General features: G+C 51.3%; 1 protein-coding gene across 2 annotated transcripts; it reads left to right on the top strand.

Moving 5' to 3' along the window:
- Positions 1–4,285: 4,285 nt before the first annotated feature.
- LOC122382575 (ammonium transporter Rh type A-like) lies at positions 4,286–19,866 on the top strand. Of its 2 annotated transcripts, none has more exons than XM_043368095.1 (10): positions 4,286–4,657; positions 7,171–7,354; positions 8,646–8,748; positions 9,595–9,642; positions 9,851–9,992; positions 12,033–12,196; positions 13,311–13,448; positions 15,147–15,280; positions 16,632–16,804; positions 17,491–19,866. In XM_043368095.1, the coding sequence occupies exons 1-10, from the start codon at positions 4,414–4,416 to the stop codon at positions 17,637–17,639; spliced, it is 1,479 nt and encodes a 492-aa protein (XP_043224030.1). In that variant the 5' UTR covers positions 4,286–4,413; the 3' UTR covers positions 17,640–19,866. The 2 variants fall into 2 exon arrangements, with proteins under 2 accessions (XP_043224030.1, XP_043224031.1); XM_043368096.1 differs by lacking the exon at positions 4,286–4,657 and adding an exon at positions 5,714–6,197.
- The last annotated feature ends 525 nt before the right edge of the window (positions 19,867–20,391 follow it).

Raw genomic sequence — 20,391 nt, 5'->3', positions numbered from 1 at the left:
CAGTGGGTGAAATGATTGATCTCCATTGCCAATTAGAATCAAACTCTGGTTGAGGTTGGTGAAAAATGTTGTTTTTAGCAAACATATTCTGTATTAAAGTCACCGGTTTCGAATATATCACGAATAAAAGTATTCGGCTGCGTCATGAATTAACCCGTTCTTTTGTACCATGTATCTACACCATTTTCGAACCAAGTTAAGACAAATGAAGCCCAATTTAAAACTGTTGATTTTTTAATTAAAACAATCGAAGAGTGTGTTAAAACACGTGACATTCAGCTTAAAACGACCAACATGTGATTTCGCGTGTCAGTTGTTTTAAGCTGAATGTCACGTGTTTTAACCCACTTTTCGATTGTTTTAATTAAGAAATCAACAGTTTTAAATTGGGCTTCATTTGTCTTAACTTGGTTCGAAAATGGTGTAGTACACATTGAGTGGAAATTAGAGTCCGTGCCGTGCCATCAGTCTGTCACTTCATGCTGCTGCTCTGGAGCCTAGCACCTCCTTTCCACTGCTCTGGTGGATGTGAGGTGCCATTTGTTTGTTTATTTCTCGTGCCGCGCCTAACCGGGCGTTCGATCAGGGTCAGGTGGGCGCTGATGACCTCCGGACTCCGTGGGCCCAAAAACCCAACTCATCATCATCACCATTTATCGTGGTCTGGTGGTGATCACTATGCAGCCTTATGATGGTGATTCATGGTCGCAATGAAGCGAACTTCAACGCTGATACGATTTCCTCTGCACGAACTCACCGATTTCCGTCTTACTAAGGACATGTGCACTGCCATGTCTGCTTTTATATAACATCGATCAAGTTCCATCGTCCTAGGGTCGTCTATCGCTGAAGTGCACGCGAGGCGAGCGTCCTAATCGAAGCCTGTTGCGTGTCGATTATGAACTTCCCTCCTAGTTTTGCGAATGCTTTGATGTTAACGGCATTTCGTGCCCGTGATTTATTCGTATGAGTGCTGATCTACAATCAACAGTTTGGGTTCTATGGTTGTCCCGTTACTCTGTTCCTCCCTTCTCCCTCCGCACTCCCAGTAGCAGTTCATGTGACCTGTTCCCTCCTGTACCCTCAGATAGTCCTCACGCTGCCCTCATCGGCCACATACCGTCACGATAGTGAACTCTCCGCTCCCGTCCGGCCGGCCGGCCGCCGACTGACGCCCGGGCCGCACTCGAGCTGCGCCGTCGCGGGCGGCTCAAGGTCAGGTCGGCCCACTGCCGCTCTCCCCGCCGCCCCCGCCCCCGCCCCCGCCCGGGCGGCGGCCGGCGGCGGCTGCTCTATCTCTCCCACCGTGAGCACGTCGGTCACAGCGTGCGTGCCGCTGCGTGTGCATCTGTGAGGGAATTCAGTGGCGGTGGACTGACGGAGGGACAGTGAGTGTGACGCAGCGTCTGGTCTGGTGAAATGTATTGAGTGTTGACTGCTGTCGGTGGCGGCCTGGTTTTTGAGTGAGGGCCGGTCTAGGTGTGGCGGCCCGGCCGCTGGCGTGGCGCTGAGGACCGGCGGCGCGGCTAACTCAGTGCCTGCCATGCTGTGGTCCTAGCGCGGCTGATGCAGTGCCTGCGAGCCACGAGGGTTCAGTTGGAGCGCCGCTGATTGAGTGTAAAGCACTGTCCGGGCGCGGCTGATTGTGAGTTTCGGCCCGGGCGTGACTGACCAGTCGGCGCGGCAATGGCCCTGACCGCGGCCCTGTCGTGACAGGCGTGGTTTGAAGCGCGGCCTTGCCGTCACGGTCCTCTCCGCCGATGTCCGCTCTGGAGAACCTGCTCGTGGACCGTCCGTCGCCGATGCTGGCCGACTCCGCGGACCTGACGTCTCTGCCGGCCGCCCTGCTGCGCCTGCAGACCCCGCCTCCACTCCAGACCCGTCTCCGGCCGCTGCCCACGCTCCAGGCCCTGTGTCTGCAGGCGGTGTGTGACAGGTGCCGCCGGCGGCCCCTGGAGCCCGGTCCGCACTGGGGGCTGGGTGACCTGCCGCCGCCGCTGGCCCGACTGGCCGCCGACACCCTCTGGGCGGACCTGCCTCCCCTGGACAGCGGTGACCCAGAGGAGGCGGAGGACCTCGCCCTCCTGGCAGAGGCCGTGGTGACCCGCCACACCCGAATCGGCTGGCTCCGACCCAACGACTCGGCAGAGACGGTCCGCCGCCTGGCGCGCGCGCTGCGCAGCCGGCCCGCCCAGCTGAGGGAGGTGCACATTCGGTCGGCCGTCAGCCACCGGATGGTGGATGTGTTTCTGGCTGAGTTCTTCTCGGAGCCAGCGACCGGACTGCGTGTGATAGCCGGCCGGCCGCCCCTGGACGACTGCAGGACGCTGATGGAGGCCTGTCCATCGCTGACACACTTATACGGCCGCACGCCGACCCGGTTCAGTCTGGAGCAGCTGCGGTCACAGACTCTGACCTGTGTCGATCTGGAGACTAACGTCACTGTCGACCTGCGCGTGGTTACCGACTGTACGCCGGCGCTGCGCCGTCTGCGGGTGGCCACCTGGTACAAGTGCTCGCCGTCCCGGCGGCCGCTGCTGCTGGCGCCCGTAGAGGCGGCCGGCGCGCCCTGCTGCCCGCGGCTGGAGGAGCTGGAGGTGAGCGGCTACCAGCTGGGCGCCTCCCTGCAGGCGCGGCTGCCGCAGCTGCGCGCGCTGAGTCTGGTGCGCTGCTCGGCGCCGCTGGCCGGTCTGTTCGGACACCCGGAGCTGCGCCGGCTGAGGCTGCAGAACGTGGACAGTGACGGCGGCGCGCTGCCCGCCGGCGCCGAGCTGCCGCAGCTCGCGGAACTCGAGCTGCACACTGCCTGGGGAGGCCGGCGGCGCATTGACGTCTCGGCAGTGAACGCCTGCTGCCCGGCGCTGCGGCGGCTCACCCTGCGGCCCGACTACTACCAGCTGGTGCGGGGCGGCCCGGCCGGCGCCCGCGGCTGGTTCCCCCACCTGGAGGAGCTGACCGTGCTGTGGCTGACCGAGGACTGCTGCCCGCCGGAGCCGGTGTTCAGCGACCCCCTGCCGCGGCTCCGACACCTCACTATGCGCCGGCACTGCTGGCTCTTCGGCGACCTCCTCTCCGAGGCCTGCCCGCAGTTGGAGACGCTCGACCTCACCTCTGCCAAGGCGGGCCCGGCCGGCGCGCCGCTGCGCCGCGTGCGCCGCCTGGTGGTGCGGCTGTGCGCCGAGCGGAACATCAGAGACATCTGTGAGCGGCTGCCGGAACTGCGCCAGGCCGAGATCCACCTGGGTTACGTGGACCACATGGTGGCGGCCGGGTACCGCCGGCTGGTGGACCAGCTGACCGAGCGAGGCGTGCAGGCCACCGTGGTAGAGGACTGAGGAGTGAGGACCATATCGGTCTCCAGAGCACCACTAAGGACTGAGGACCAGATGTCTCTGAAGGGCCATCGAGGACAGACCGCAGGTCTCTGACGGGACCATCGAAGGCAGAGGACCGACGACGGTCTTTTTTAGGACTGAGAACTAATGACCATCGTTCTCTGGTGGACTATCGAGAACTAAGGGCAGCCGGTCTCGGCATGGCCATTGGAGACCGAAGACCTCAGGCCACAGATAACAGTAGTAACTACTACTGTTATCTGTGCTCAGGCCTATGTTGACTGTGAGTTCAGGAGACTGCGTCGTACCATAAGTCACTGATGGGTACAGCTAACGGCAGCGATAACTCTGGGACGTGTGGATTGTGGAACTACTCTAGTCGAGACTCCTCAAGAACCTGTGAACCTGTGATCTAACCCGCTCAACTACCAATATTTGGTAACAAATACATGTATTACACTTGTCACTGTTCTTGAATTGTACGAGTTTAGAAAGGCATATGGTTCGTTTCGGTTGTGCCACTTCCAGCCGTGTCTGCTGTTGTGTGCAAGGACAATGAACCTATGTACTATCTGTCCATGTGATCAGCACACCAGCCAATCTGCCATCAGGGTTCACATTGTAGCTCGACATTATCGCTTTGACTTGTGCGACCTCTGTTTAGTACCGCATAGTGCATTCTATGTCCGGGTCACCTACAAGTCACCGGGTCGATCTCAGGTCACCCGAGGGTGTATTCTGGGCAGACCCTTCCCCGGGGGTCTCAACTGCCATTGTTCGGGGCAGAGTGCCTCACTGGCACGGAGCTGATCGTTGCAGTATGCCGTGCGACGGCGCAGTGGCACCAGTCCGACTGAGTTCAGTCGGCTGTCCAGTCGGCGCTACCACCCCATCCCTCTGTCCACCAACTCGTCCTCTCTTCTGTCAGTTCTCTTGTAACCCTCCAGATCTTCACCCACCGTTTCGACAGCTGCCCTCTCCGCTGGCCCATCACCGTCCGTCCTTTCCGCCAGATGTTCCCGTAGCCGTACCGTCTGCCGTCCTCCCATCCGCCCCTCGGGGCTCCTCCACCGCTGCCATGCCGCTGTGCTGCGCTGCGCCGCTGCGGTGGCCCCTCTCGGAGCGTCCTCATCTGCCGCTGCTGCTGCTGGCTGTTCAGACGGTGCTACTGGTCCTGTTCACGCTGCTCGTGCACTACCCTCCGCTGGACGAGCGGTGGCGGCCGCGCTACCGAGACACACTGGCCAGCTGGGCGCTACACCGGCCCGAGGAGCCGGGGCAGAGGACGGCCGGCAATCAGCGGGGCCAGCTGCCGACATCAGGTGAGATGTGTGAGCTGTCAGCTGCCACTCTCAGGTGAGCTAGCTACCGCTGTCAGGTGAGCTCTGAGACCGTCAGCTGCCGACCTCAGGTGAGCTGTGTGAGCTGTCAGCTGCTGTTCTCAGGTGGGCTTCCTGACTGCTACGCCTAGGTGTTAGGTGAGCTACATGAGTGCTAGGTGTCGCTGTCGGGCGGGCCCTCAGGTGTCTGTCAGTTCAACCTGCTGGCACAGCTGTCCGGTTTCTGTCCAACCTACATTGTCATTGCCAGGTGAACTGCCTGTTGAACTGTCTGACTGTCAAATGTGTCTTTGTCGGGTGAGCTGTCACGTGACATGCCTTTGGAAACACGACGACAGGATACGATCAAGTATGTTCAATTAAGATGTCCAGAAGTTATCACGGGAAATCGTTCATGAAAGCAAACTTTATACGCTGGTGTTCGTTGCGTTGAGAAACAAACGTTGACTCGAGGTCAAATCTTATTTCACAACACAAAAGGGTTAAACCCAAAAAGAGCTGCGAACTGCTCTCCTCAATCATGTAGTAAATGACCTTATATTGTTATCTATAAAAGGTCGAAATTGGAATAACTGTAGTAGCGTATCTATTGACCTTACCTAAGAATGGGTGGGTTGCTCTGTCTGCCGCTGTTCGTTGGGCATCCTATGACTTGATCTAGGAAGTATACACCTTCTAAGCCACATGTGGCAGAGCTGCGGAGCACAGACCGACGCTAACCTTCATTTGATTTATTCCCAGTGGCCTGTGGGATAATCAAATAGACAGCCACACCGTTCTTCGTTCACATATGTGTGAACGTCAACAACAAATCTCAGTCCTCTCTGGAGCTGCCGTGAACGGCTGGAAGACACCCATCATCCCCTATGTCGTGAGGACATCAGCAGCGGACCTGGCGACCCGAGAGACTGTGCTGGCTGGTGACCCGCCGCCGCAGGGCACCATTCGGCCCGTATATACCGACCGTGATCCGTCCAATGATCCGTCCCCGATCCGCTCCGCGCCGACCCAGCCGCCGCCGTCTCCGGCTCCGACAGCCATTCGACCCCGAGCGGGCGTGCCGAGAGGAGCCCCGCCGTCCGCTGCTCGCTGTAGCGCCGCCGTGTATTCAGTTCGCTGTCAGTCGTCTGACTAGAGCGTAGCCCACCGTCCTGCGGTCTATCGTCCATCGTCTACCTTCCACCGTCTAACCGTCTGGCCGTCTATCATCTACTGTCGTTCCAAGTCCGTCGTCCACCCTCTAACCGTCTAAGCGTTCACTGTCCACCGTGCGCCATCTGACCATCCACCGTCTATCTGCTTACCATCCACCGCTTACCGTCTAACCATCCTCGTGCTTTCCCCACCTTCCGCCCCTCTCCATCCGCCGCGATGGCTCTGGGCACGCTGCATCCGCTGGTGCTGGTGGCCCTCCAGGTAGTGTTCGTCATCCTGTTCGGCGTGTTCGCCGAGTACTCTGTGACAAAGCCGGACGACGCGCCGCAGGACACGCCGCCCGGAAAGCTGCTCCGCATGTACAGCAGTGAGTGAGACGAGACGGAGGGAGGGTTTGGGTAGGAGGAGAGAGGACGGGAGGTCGTGGAAGAGAGTGGGGCGTAGACCTGCGTCGGCACGTATCCTGTTAGGAGATTTAAACGTTTATTCTCGCTCCCGTCATTTTTTCACGTTCCAATTGTTTCCGTTCCTTCAACGCTTATTTCCCAGTGACTTCTTTTTCCGTTAATTCAGTTGCTCGACCGTCTTCAATTCGACTCGTTTGGTGGCTGAGTTAACGCCCGTTTGTGCCGTATTGCCTCGGCTTCTCGGTCGGTAAATAACAGGTGGCGATGGGTGAATCGGCAGTGATAATCCCGCAATAATGTACGAATCATCGTGGAGCATAAGAGTTAGATACTACCCCGCACTACTACGATTGCCTACATGAGTGGACCTTTGTGCATAGCTTATCGCTCCTGACGCACTCTGTGTTACACAACGAATTTGTGAGAAGGGACGTGACCCTTACATGATTGGCTTGTCACCTTTGCAGTATTTGCTCCTTATTTATGTGCAGGAAGCTATCCATGTAGCAACGTAAATGCGTATGTATGTATGCATGCATGCATGCATGTTGTATGTGTGCATGTAACGTGTTTGTACCCCTTTTATGCATATAGATTAAGTATAGCGCAAGACACTACCGAATAATTCATCTTCGAAGCAAGGTCGTTGAGATCATCCAGCATGTCGTGAATGTATGCCTTCTTGTTGTGACTGCCATTATGTTGATGGGCATTCTAGTCTCGATGTAGCGCCTAGGAGGATGGCTAGACTGATGCCATTGTGAGATTTTCCTAGATGTTTACGCTATAACTCCGTGATGTGTGTAAGGAATATATAGTTTTTTAATCATGGTTTAGATATGTTTGTAACAATTTATGTCACATTATTGGCAGAATACTCAAAGCTTCCGCCTTATTGATTCCGATGGCGCTGAACCGTTGTCCTCCGTTCAGTGTTCCAGGACGTGCACGTGATGATATTCATCGGCTTCGGCTTCCTGATGACGTTCCTGAAGCGTTACGGCCTCAGCGCCGTCAGCCTCAACTTCCTGCTGGCCGCGCTGGTGCTGCAGTGGGCCCTGATCGTCAACGGGTTCTTCCACCTACACGACGGCAGGATCCAGATCGACGTCGAGAGGTGGGTCCGACGGGCGCCGGGGCGTCTCAGAATCACATGGCAGGGTGTGATATTCCAGGTGTGGGAGGTCAGCTGACATTTCCGAAAAAAAAAAACGGAATGGACCTAACTCTTTTGGTGACTCACTCACACGTATTGATCTCAAAATAGAACCCGTACAATCATTCTTTTTGCGGTGAATAGCTTCAAAATCACTAGGAATCAAAGCATCAAAATCACATGAACCAAACCACGAGATTCATTGAAGTGTTGCTATTTGGGAATTAGTTAAGCCAGCCTTTCGAGATTGGCAACTTTTATTTTTCTCTTTTCAACGGGAGAAATACGCGATGAACCGTCCCATGCACGTCGCTTTTATTGGATGCATGACTCATTAATGCCAGAGCAATGCAAGGTGACAAGACACGATTTAGTCGGCTGATGCTTTGGAATGTGGATGTATATTGTAGATATACATACACCATTCATGTTTATTTCACAGAGGCTCGAATGTGGCAAGGCCGTCGCATTGCATCAGCCACTCACACAGTCATGGTTGTCCACGCCGAAAATCGTACACCGTTTAGACAGATGCAGATTGCAGCACTTTCCGCGGTATTTAGCTAATTAATCAGCCATCAGTCGATATAGTGATATAGTCACGATGTTCTTTTTCACGGCGACCTAATGGAACAATCTGGATAGCTCCCTCTTATCGGAGATGGCTGTAGAAAATCACTAATCAGGGAGGAATTATATGTGGGAACCATTGTAACAGAGGTCTGCGTTTTCAATTGCACCACTTCAATTTGCCATTCATTTTTACGTACAAAAAATTGAATGGTTTTACCGAAGATCGCATAAGGCTCCCCACCTTATAACTCCCTGCGGGCGAAGAGAAAGACGGTCTTTGATGCCTTCGGCTTAGACGGCACTTTCGAACTAATCCGTAGCTAAAATACTACATAGTCCAGACGTGCAAACCCAACGTTACGGTGGCTAGCTTCTGGTATGAGGATAATGAGGTAATCACTCATTCCTTATAGCCGATTGGGATATCTAAGCCAGGGGTCTAGCAAATAGCATTGCTTTGAAGGCTTTGTTATGTCTGGGAGATGCGAAATACATTCACATTGTGGTGTGTTTTTAACGTACCCAGTCTAATGATATTATACATACATTATCTGGCCTCTCCTACAACATTCTTCTTATTTTAGCAATTAGCGCAAGCAAAACATGCTGATCAGATATTCTAAATCATGTAGTGCTTATAATGCCCCCATGAAGTTTATGCGCGGTTTTTCTCCGCCAGTCTGCTGGGAGCCGACTTCACTGCCGCGTGTATCCTGATCTCATTCGGAGTCGTGCTCGGAAAGACGTCGCCCACGCAGCTACTGGTGATGGCTATGATCGAGGTCAGTAAACGGACGGACGGACGGACAGACAGACGGGCTTACGGGTAGACAGACGGTCAGACGAACAGACGGACGGATGGACAGACGCACAAACGAACGGACGGACAGACGGATGTACGGACGGAAGATAATAAGTAAGCTTAAATATTTTAACTCTTTCGCTATAAATCCCTTAAAAATGATATGCAAAAGCGCCTGAAACATACACCTACAGATAAAAACGAAACCCTTATGAACAATTGAACAGCACCTTTGAGTGATGCCGCAACTGGGATTATTTCACCCTGTCTAATATTTCGGCCGAATCCCGCTGCTGAATTCGGCTGACCCAAACGTTCCACTGCCTCGAGTTCCAGACACACTCCAGCGTACACGTGGCCCTGGATAAATGTATGCGTTTTCGGTATGCGCGATAGACGGATACGGGTCCATTATACACCAGTCGGGTGGATTATCCCGCCCTGCGCCCTTCAGATGTGACCGACAGGCCGGTCGTCTGAGCGCCCGTCAAAACACAGCAGAACTCTCTCGTCCAGAGAGGGTGTTTGGTCCGCAGATTCAGTTTGTCCGGCAGCAAAATACTTTGTCCGCTCCCTCATTGTCGAGGCAATACGAGTGGTTCATTATAAATGACGGATTTAGTCCTGTCAAGCGATAGTGAAGACAAAAACAGCGTAAAAACAGTGTTTTTGCGTAGACAGACGGGAACCGTGACATGGAGTTCAATCAATGTCAGCGGCTTTTGTAGGTGCCAACTGCGACTTCGTAATGACATTCAATAAAGGTTCATGTGTTGCGTCTTGTGTGCTCTCGTTCCTTTGTTATGTTCGGTCTATTCTTTTTCAGGTTCCCATATTTGCCTTCAATGAAGTCATTGGTCGGCGATACCTGCAGGTAAGTGCAACCCAAGAGTTCCTTAGTAAATTCATGCAGTAAAATATGGGATTTGGTACTTTATTAGGTATACCTAATTAATTGTAACCATCATCACTTATTGGCGGGAATGAGGATTTTTATCGGGTCAGTATATCATGGTTTTCCTGGACCAGCCCTTGAGTTATTGGACAACGTACGTCAATAACCTCGCTTTCTCCTGTTACAGGTGTCCGATATGGGCGACTCGATATTTGTGCACGCGTTCGGCGCGTATTTCGGTCTGGCCGTCAGTTTCGCCATGTTTAGGAAGGACCGGGACAGCGAGAACGCCGCCTCAAACACCGTCTCAGATCTGTTCTCCATGATCGGTAAGGAGCCCTGATAGCCAAACTGGTATCGATTATCGATAGGGAGACTTAGCAGCCTCAAACATCGTCTCCGACCTGTTCTCGATGATCGGTAAGGAGCTAAAGAAATCAACCAGACGTTTACTATTAGCAAGAAAACTTTTTATTGATTGCGTCATCAGCGCAGTAAACCTTTATCCATTCATTCGCTCATTAGTTTACATAAAGTGTAAAACGGCTAATACCGGGTGGCCCAGAAAAAACGTTCCGAACTTTGGAGGCCTATATATCAAATTCGAGTGCAAATAACGAGACAAAATTTTCAGCAAGTTTGCGTCATTTCTTTGCGCATTGGTATGCTAAATTATAACACTATACCATCATTTTCAAGGTGGCAATCTTGAGTTGAATTAAGCAAGACGTTTTTGCTTTTTTTGCCGATATCAAACGATAGTGATGATTGGGTTAGACGGGCATGTTATACCTAAAAAAGAATAGAAAAATAGAGCATGTGAATGAAACCAACACGTATGTTCTTATTTTAAATATTTGTGTCTCACTTATGTGCCAAATATTCAAATACTGAGCCAAAATGGTGCTCATGGATGCCATTCGTTTTAACACCAAATCATGATTCGTGGCACGGTGCATGGATTACTGCTGATTACCCTCCTTTCAGTAGATCAAACAGTAAATCGACCGGATAAGGAAAACAAACTAAAACAGACTAGTTCCTGTGCCAGAAGACCACATAACATTTTATGAAAAACGATATTGCCAGCAGATGACAAAAAAGAAAACTGGTTGAAAAGCTACCTTTTCCCAGGAATGTCAGCCAGGAAAGCATTTGAGCCACAAGATGGTTAGAAAACTGGAAACTTCTTCCGATGCCACTGGCACAGAGCCATCGTGGTTGCCTGATGGAATGTGTCATCCTGAGACCCGAACCATCAATGAGACTAGCTGCCAGTAGCAGCCATGGCTCTAGGCCGTGGTGCCGAGGGGTGAAAGTGACCTGTTCACTCACATTTTTGAGTAAACATCGGAGCAAAAAAGTAATTTTTACATGGCATGCTTGAAACACGAATCGTTTAAAAAGTAATTTACCGAACACCATGAAAATCACACCATTTACTGAAAATGTGTGCCGCATTGACTATTGGAAGTTTCAATGTTGTATCTTTATCACTTTCTGAGAAATATTGATTTAAAGTTGGGAACGTTTTTTCTGGGCCACCCGGTAGAAACAACTGAGTCAGCTGTAGCGAAGGCGAGAAGAAGCAAAGGTTCATCATAACGAAGACAGCAGGGATACTGTGCCGCAATGCTCATTATTTTCACCTTTCGCCCATAGATGGCAGTGTAAAAGCGCCTGCAGGTATACTGTGCCGCAATGCCCATAACGTTTACCCATAACGTTAAAGGGACCCTCCCACCTTAACATTAGTTTTGAGTTGAGATAGCCAAGTTTGCGGCCAGGCTCAGAAACCACCATTTATCCTAGTCGCAACCCCCGCAGCTTTATGGTGTTCAAGAAATTTCTTCCCTTTACTTGCAGGGTGGGACCAGCGTGGTCCCTATCTCTTAACCATTACGGGAATCTGATGACGTCATCAGGCTTTCGAACGTCCGTTAAATGTTTGACTAAAACGTTTTGTAGCACGCGGTGATATATGCTGCTTTGCGCGCAACAAATGCCGCACTTTCAAATAAAGTCGCTAGGAACAGCGGAGATCCCAAAAAGTAAACAAAAGTAAAAGTCTAATATCTTGAAAACCGGTGAATATTTTTCGATGAAATTTGGTAGATATTCGTTTTTGCTCTTTCTGAACCGAGCGACATCACTTTCATGCCAAATCATTAACTTTTTTGAAGGTGGGAGGGTCCCTTTTAACGTAATATGAGCGGGTCTGCTGATACGCGAGACTCCGGACTAAAGTTACTTGTGGATTACTTTCAGCGAATATATAAAAAAAAAAATGGTAAAAGGTGCCGTGTCCGTCTCCTTGTTTTATTATATTCAACGCATGTATTTGACCGTCTGTTTTGTCCCTCACCCAGGCACGATTTTCCTGTGGTGTTTCTGGCCGAGTTTTAACTCGGCGCTGGCGCAAGGTGACGTCCAGAGTCGGGCCGTCATCAACACCTACCTCTCGCTCTGCGCCAGCTGTGTGGTGTCGTTCGCCGTCTCGGCACTGCTCGACAAACGCAGCAAGTTCTCCATGGTGAGTGGCAAGGGAAGGGTGGGAAGGTGAACGCCAAAAAAAATGTTTACCGATTGTTTGTAAACCCATCATCCTCTCTAGTGGTAAATTATGGACAAAACCGTCAGTGAAAACGCTGGCGATTAAATGCTTGCTCTGGAGGCCATAATACCCACTGTCCTACGGCATACCGGCGATTCAGGAAGCCGCTACTATATGTACATAAGCGAAACATTAAATCCAAATAAATTCGCCTCAGAGAAACACCTTGCAATGCGAGCCACATCCCTAACCGAAACTGCTGTTACCATTCGACATGAGTTACACCCGTACACAGTCAGGTCCGCCCCTTTTACCGGTCCAGTCCGGACTGAACTGGTGAAACACTATCACCCGATCCGCCCGGGGCTACAACCGCACCGACTGCCGTGCCCGCCGCTCGGCAGTCACCGATACCTGTGCGGTGGAGCATCCCAGCGCGGTAAACCCGCGCAGAAGGTCGGTAGAGCAGCACAACACCGCGGTAGAGCGGCGCGGCGGCCCGGCCTCACGCGAGGCTCGGTGGGCGCGGCTGTCACCTGCGGCCGCTGATTGCCAGGCGGTCTGAGTCGTCTAACGAATGTCCTGCCGCGGCGGACGGCGCCCTGTGCCCCGCCGGCGCGGCGCGGTGACCGCTCGACAGCCATACACTAGTGGGACGATATACATCGGACGTGTGAGACGCAGTTGGTCCGGCCGGCGGCGGGGACGGCGGCTTCAGAAGGCACCGGCCTCTAGAGGGTCACATACCTTGAATCTCACGGCCGGCCAGTCCGGAGTACGTCGCACCAATATGTATACCCTGCGTCGTACGTGCGCTGTGGGGATATATTGGAAGGTTGTGTGTTATATGTGGCTTGACTAGTCCTTTTGGAGAAATAGAATGTCTCAACAAATGCGTGAAGACAAGCGCATGGTGAGAAACGTTCATGGTAAGCACGTCTAAGCTTATGTACAGCCACACATAAACCAATTTTCACGTACGAGACGACACGCTGGGATTTTCAATTACAATAGATCTAAGTCGGCCTTTCACTGTCTTAGATGATGAATGCCTACCACGCAGCTAACCCTCCCCGTCCTCCCCCGTTCCCAGGAGCACATCCAGAACGCCACGCTGGCCGGCGGCGTGGCGGTGGGCACGGCTGCCGACATGATGGTACAGCCGTTCGGAGCCGTCATCATCGGCTCGGTGGCCGGTGTCCTCTCCGTCGTCGGCTTCAGCATCATCACGGTGAGAGAGCGGGGAGGGGAGAGAGGGCAGAGGGAGAGAGTGAGAGAGAGGGAGAGAGAGATGCGAAAATATTGAAAGCTATAGATTATAGTTAGATACAGGGATAGTGGACACGGACAGCCGTCAGAATAAAGCCGTGCGGCCACTCCCGGCTCCCGCGACACGGGATAGTCTACTGGAACTACAGAGGAAGAGAAGCGATGGGCACGCCGGACATGGACAGGTCAGGGCTGTCGTGTGGTCACTCGCGTGCGCGTAGTGTGGGAGGTGTAGGACGATGGCCGACCGATAGGCATATGAAATGAAGAACAGAGATACAGGAAACTCCGACAATCTGGCTAATGAGACCAGCGTAGGTATGTGCGTTTAAAGGTCTTGAAATCCTGGATGCCGTTTGAATTCACTTAGCAGGTGAACAACAAATCTAGGCAATGTCGTCTAATGCAGGTTCCTTGTGTACATACCATTAGTAAAAACTTTCAAGTAGGTATGAAATGGATTGCATCGTATTCGTGTCGATTAAGATGTTTATCCATTCTTGATGCTGTAAAAAGAGTAAAGCAATGCATCGAACAGTTTATACGAAATAGGATATTACATAACTGTACTGTCTCGCAGTACCTATATTTAACATAAGCAATGAACAACGATACAAAGTAATAAACGTAACTGCAGCTCCGCGCGGCTCGAGCGTCAGCGGGCGACTCCCGCTCCACGAGCCGGTCGCACCCGGGTCATGTCACCACCAGGCGGCAGCACTGGTCCTGCGACCCGACCTCACGTGACATTACGACACCACAATAACATATCATTATCTAAGTAGCACCTTGAATAGCGTGTTGATAAATAAGGATTACTGGTTAATTGCTTACGTGCCTGCTCGCCTCGCCGGCCGGTGGAGGGGGGGGGGAGACATTCTGAGGAGGCCCGCTCCCGACCGATCGACCAACTGCCCTGCCGGAGTCGGGGGCGGGACGGACGAGCCCCCGCCGGCCCAGCTCGTCCACCAATAGGAGCTCGGACTGACTGGGGCGCGGGGGGAAGGGGCGGGGAGGGGTGAGAGCTCGCCGGCCCGCCGCCACTGTTGACATGCATCAGATCCAGAGGCGATGTCCTCCGGCGACCAGGAGAGGCGGACGCTGCTCTGCATATCGCCGAGGACATCGCGTCTGATTCATGGCTGATGGTGCGCGCGCTGCGTACGACTCGCGGCCTGCAAACTAACGACTCACCGCCGGGGTACAATGACTGGGCGCCGAGGGACGATCAGCAGGACGGTCCATCACCGCCGTACGGGGCTGACGCGTAGTACGGCTCAGCTGAGTGTGAGGGAGACGTGATTGTTTTGCAGATGAGCGGCGGTAAAAACGACACCGTTTTTAGGTGTTGTGACCGCGTCGGTGTAAAGTGTGTCGCTGCTTTGAGACTGGGGACGGCGACGGCCCATTCTCAGGAGCTCACTTGCATGCATCAAAAAGATCATTGATGGGAGTCTTATCTATCAATCCCTGTACGAACTTTTGAAGGAATCTGTGAACTCTAAAGATGATTCGTGTACTATGTTACCGAATACCGAGTGACGACAACCGAGTCTGGTTCAGGTATCCCGCCAGGTGTGTGTCGGAAGTCGTGTTGATGCTTGACCTTCTAACTCTCTCGTCTCACTGTATCACCCTATCTCCCGTTCTGTGCCTCCAGCCAGCGCTGGACGAGCGGTGCCGCGTGCACGACACGTGCGGCGTGCACAACCTGCACGGCATGCCGGGAGTGCTGGCCGGCATCGTGGGAGCCATCATGGCCGCCATGGCCACGCACGAGCAGTACGCCGACAGGTGGGTTGACGCTGCCGTTTTAATTCGTCCATACGATGGCCGTCTACGAACAAATGGAGTCGGAACCTGCTAGTCCTGACGTTGCTGTCAAACATTGTTTGGGGCAAATGTGGGAAAGGGTTGGACAGTCGACAGAATTCATCCAGCATACAAATTTAAATCTTCTCTTCCATCATCCGGAAATCGGATGAATTCCTAGATACAGTTGAACTTATGAGGCGGTGTAGCAATTAAAGCCCTTGTCCCTTAAGGTTTGTTTTGATTGTCAACGATATGTCTGTCACCGTCTTTCCGCCAGCTTAAAGGGAGATAATGAGCTTTCTTTTTTCTTAAATAAAAATTACTCGACATCTATACTATTTCTACTGTAGTTTCTATAAAATATGAAAATTTCCTAGCACAGTTTCGTATGTGAAAAATGTTTTTATTTTTGCAAAAAAGAAGCAGTACTTGCAGTACTTGTAACACCCACCGAAATGCGTTGTCCTTCTCTATAAAAAAGTCGCAGTATATGGCGCTTTTGTTTCAAACAGCGACGCTTGGGTTTTTGTTTATGTTATCGCCTTGTCGTTGCTTGGTTGTAAGGATTCTAATTTGAATTAGAGTTAATTCGGTTTAGAATTAATTAGATTCTAATTCGGGGGTACATAGTGCCTACTCTTCTTTGTTTCCAAGTATTATTTTGCGCCACAAATGAACGGCATGCGCCAGAAACGCAGCCAAATCTTGCGATTGCGACTACGAAATTCATTATTTTGGCCTCAGAGCCTGAAGCGAAAAATACAAGCATATTTATTTCAAAAAGACTTCAGGTTTGTCGAACGGTGTTATGAGAATTTTGATAACAGTACTGCATAAGTTTTTCAGTGATGCCGCAAAAGTGTTGTATCTATCTTCTTTTATTGTGCAGTCGGCGGGACCGATTCAAAATTGAGTCGTTGCTACTAAAATAGCAGCATATGGCCACAGATGATGAACAGGAAAAATAGTTGCGTAAATTTAGACATAAACCACCCCCAAACCATTAATATCTTTTGAAGGCACTATAGACGACCATTAACTAACTAGATGTGATGAAGATCAAATGTGAGGAATACGCTCATTTTACAAAATTACATGCAAGTACCAAAAAGTGATGTAAGTACTTATTCAACGGTCATTTTCAGCGCTCCCCGCTAACGTGACTTCAAGTTGAGATATTTGCGGCAAGGTACCGAATTGAGCAAAATGGTTTTAATTTACATTATAACTTGTTGTGTTTTGTCAGAAAATGGTCCTAACTCAGATTTTGTGGAAAAAGGTCATAATCTCCCTTTAATTAATCTGTTTTCTCTTCTCTGTCCTCCATCAGTCTGTACGTGATTTTCCCGGCGATGGAGCCGATGGAGAACGCCACTGCCCAGGCGCTGGCCGGCCCGGAGCACGGCACCCAGGCGGGCCGCTCGGCCGGATACCAGGGCGGCATGCAGATCCTGGCGCTAATCATCACACTGGCCATCGCCATCGTCACCGGACTCGTCACCGGTGAGGGACGGGAGGGACTGGTGTGGCAGACACGGGGTAATAGACCTCCAGTGTCTGGGGGTAGGCAGTGTGACACATATACGCTGATGGTTACCTTGGCCATCGCCATCGTCACAGGACTCGTCACCGGTGAGGGACGGGAGGGACTGGCGGACTGTCAGAAACGCGAGGCATCGAATAACATCTGTGTATGGGCATGAGAGACTATAACTATATGGTGTAGGCATCTGTGTAGGATTATTATACACGTATGTACATATATGTCTCGCTAAACATAGGACGTAGGGATGGATACCGGGTGGCATATCAAACAAAGGACGAGTCCAGTGACGCCGCAGCTCTCAGTGGTCAGCCTTGGTCATATAGCGGCGCTAGAATGATTGAAAACATCCGTTTCAGCTTTTGATCCTGTTGGTAATCCGAATATGTTCGGACGCTCACACCCAGCTCGGGCCTCGGGGCATGTGGTTGTGCGTGCTTGATTGTTGATTCAATGCCATAAACCTCGCGTTCGTGTGTTGTGTTTGTGGTAGGCGGCAATTCGTCAGTGTGTTTTGGTGGTTCGCGTGATCTGTGTGACCGTGATTTTCCGGATATCCGGTGCCGTCGCCCCAACCCGGAGAGCATCAGAACCGATGGCTGTTCTATCTGTGTGTGCGCTTGTTAACGTTAGCCACTGTCCCCAGGTGCCATCCTGCGTCTGCGCGTCTGGGAGCAGCTGGACACAGCTGATCTGTACAGCGACCGGCGCTTCTTTGTGGTCCACGACCCGGAGGAGGGGGACGCCCCGCCACCGCCCGCCGGTAACGAGTCCAAGACGAGTGAACAGCTCTGAACGTGACACCGATCTGACACTGACACTGACACTGACACACCGGCGCCGCCGCCCGCCGGTAACGAGTCAAAGACCAGTGAACAGCTCTGAACGTGACACCGAACTGACACTAACATTGACACTGACACTGACACTGACACAACGCCGCCGCCGCCCGCCGGTAACAAGTCAAAGACCAGTGAACAGCTCTGAGCGGGACACTGACACTGACACCAACCTGACACTGACACTGACACACCGCCGGTAACGAGTCAAAGACGAGTGAACAGCTCTGAACGTGACACTGACACCGACCTGACACTAGCCTAGACAGGCGATACCAGCGCGCATTGCGCAACGCAACGCCATTATGGCAACATATCAATGCAATATACTCATCGTTTATTATCGAAAATTGTTGCTGGTCCATCACCTCTTTTGGTTCATTTCTACTGTGTGAGCCAATTGGAACATTTTACCTTCCGCAAGTCACAAAGTTCTGTCATTTGAAGTCACTTTAAACTTAAAACGATCGTAAAAACACAACAGTCCGACAAGTACCACATTTATTGTATGTTGAGGCTAAGATAGGTAAGTCATAGCCCTAGCACGGGCTAATGTTACTTTTGCTTCGTTAGTCTGAAGCGTTGTAAATTGTAATTACTATTTAGCGAACACCGCATAATAGTCATACAGGGTGTTTCACAATAAATGTTACTTTTGAATAGCTTAAATGAAGATCTTACGTGTTCGTAAGCGCGGAAATTTTATATGCATTTTGCTGCAAATTTGTTGCGGTTTTTAGTCCTTATATTATTTTTACAAACCGTCAACGGTTCCATCTGTATGGACGTGCAATGCCAACACCGTCAAAACGGGTCAATTCGCCGTGTACAGATGATGAGGCGGTATGGGTGGTCATGCATTACGGCGCTTTGCGGAGTCTGACCGCAGTGCGACGGAGTTTCGGACTTCGGTAGCCATTTTAAAAGGAGGAAGGATATTCCGTCAAAAATGTCTTTCAAACGGGTGGTAGAAAGGTTCCAGAAGACTGGAAACACGAGACCAGCCCCGCCTCCTGGCCAGACGGCGATCCCAGAAAATCGGGTTGAAAAGGTCAGACGGAAGGGTGGCATAGTGGAGAACCCGTGAAGGGTGCTGAACTGAAAGTTATATGTTCATCAGTCCTACTGTTCTACTGTGTCATGTGGCAATACTCATGAGCCATATGTAATACATGTCACTGAAACATCGTCGTTTGAAAAGCAACATTCATTGTGAAGGACCCTGAAGCTTAACAGCGAATTGACCCGTTTTGATCGTGTGGACATTGCACGTACATACATAAAGAATGCAGTTGATGATTCGTCATAGTTTTTGTAAGGATAAAAAACCCGAAAGAATTTGCAACAAAATGAATATAGAATTTATGGGCATACGAATAGTTGAGGTCATTTTAAAAGCTTATCAAAAGTAACGTTTATTGTGAAACACCCTGTAGGTATGAACACTGCAGAGATATGAACGTATGAGGTATGAACGTATATGTAAGGATGCACAGTGACTCAGTTCATTGGTAGCTCGTCAGATGATAGTATTTTGTTTCGTCACTACATCACCGCAGTTAACCGTCACTACATAACCGATAACTAATCTGAGGGGTGCGTGTGCCGGCCGGGCAACCTGCCCTCAGTCATTGAGAGGCCGACCAGCGATTTTATACTACCGGCCAGTAAGGGAATATGTGGGCATATTGGCGTGAATAAGGTCATTAGGCCAGATGAACGGAGCGTGCTGTAATTAATGTTGTCACTCATGTTTCACCCATGTCGCTTCACGTGTACCCTTAAGGTCGCGTAATTTAAGAAGTGTATGAACATTGTGTTGTGTATGTTGTTAAAGGTATTGATGTTTTACTATCCACGCTGCGATTAGTAAGTTCGCACCAGCTCACCATTTCGCTCACTATCATAAGATCTTGAGGCTATATGCTAACATCATTCCTTTCGCCTTTTGTTGTTGCTGTTTGCTGGTTATATGATGACACTCTCGTCGTGTGCAATGTCACTGTCGTAGCCTTGGTGTGTAGCATATCCAATAACTGAGAAGCTTACTGCTTACCTAATCAGCTCTACCGTTTTTAAGTTGAGTTGTAAGTTGTCACCACACAGCCTGTCGCCGAGTTTAGCCACGCAGCGCGGCGAGGCAGGCTGGTGTTCCGTGTGTAAATAGACGTTCATAACAGACACCCCTCTCCCTTTCCAAGCTGCGTGGACGCGGAAAATCGTGGTAAGTCCGGCGCGATACGGCGTGGAAGCCACGGCGCGATGAGCGCATTTCACAGTTCACGTATTTCCTCCTGTCGGTATTATCGATAGTATTCGGTTGTCGACATCATCGATAAATCGAGTACTATCGATACATTACAGATCGTCAAACGGGTAGGAATCTAGCGTCCCTGATCAGTGACGCAAACACATCAGCTGTTCGGTGTCGTATTCCGCGTCCTTGGACCCTAACTGCCACCCTATTATTGGCAATGAGCGTGTTCAGAAGCACGTCCGCCGCTCTGACAATGTCCCAGTCGAGGTCATCCACAATGACAGAGTAATGCAAATGTGCGTGTAGAACTAGGCCGGTGTGGTCTGATTTACATAGGCTTACACCGGTACATGTGTAAAACTTTGGACACGTGCTCCAACAGAAGAGTAGAACACTTGCATCATGTATGTAGCTTGTCAAATACGTCACATTTAATTAAGTCACACCAGTC

This window comes from Amphibalanus amphitrite, unplaced genomic scaffold (assembly GCF_019059575.1).
Source record: "Amphibalanus amphitrite isolate SeventyFive unplaced genomic scaffold, NRLGWU_Aamphi_draft 000142F_arrow, whole genome shotgun sequence".
Classification (NCBI taxonomy): domain Eukaryota; kingdom Metazoa; phylum Arthropoda; class Thecostraca; order Balanomorpha; family Balanidae; genus Amphibalanus; species Amphibalanus amphitrite.
This window is presented reverse-complemented; position numbering and strand designations above follow the sequence as displayed.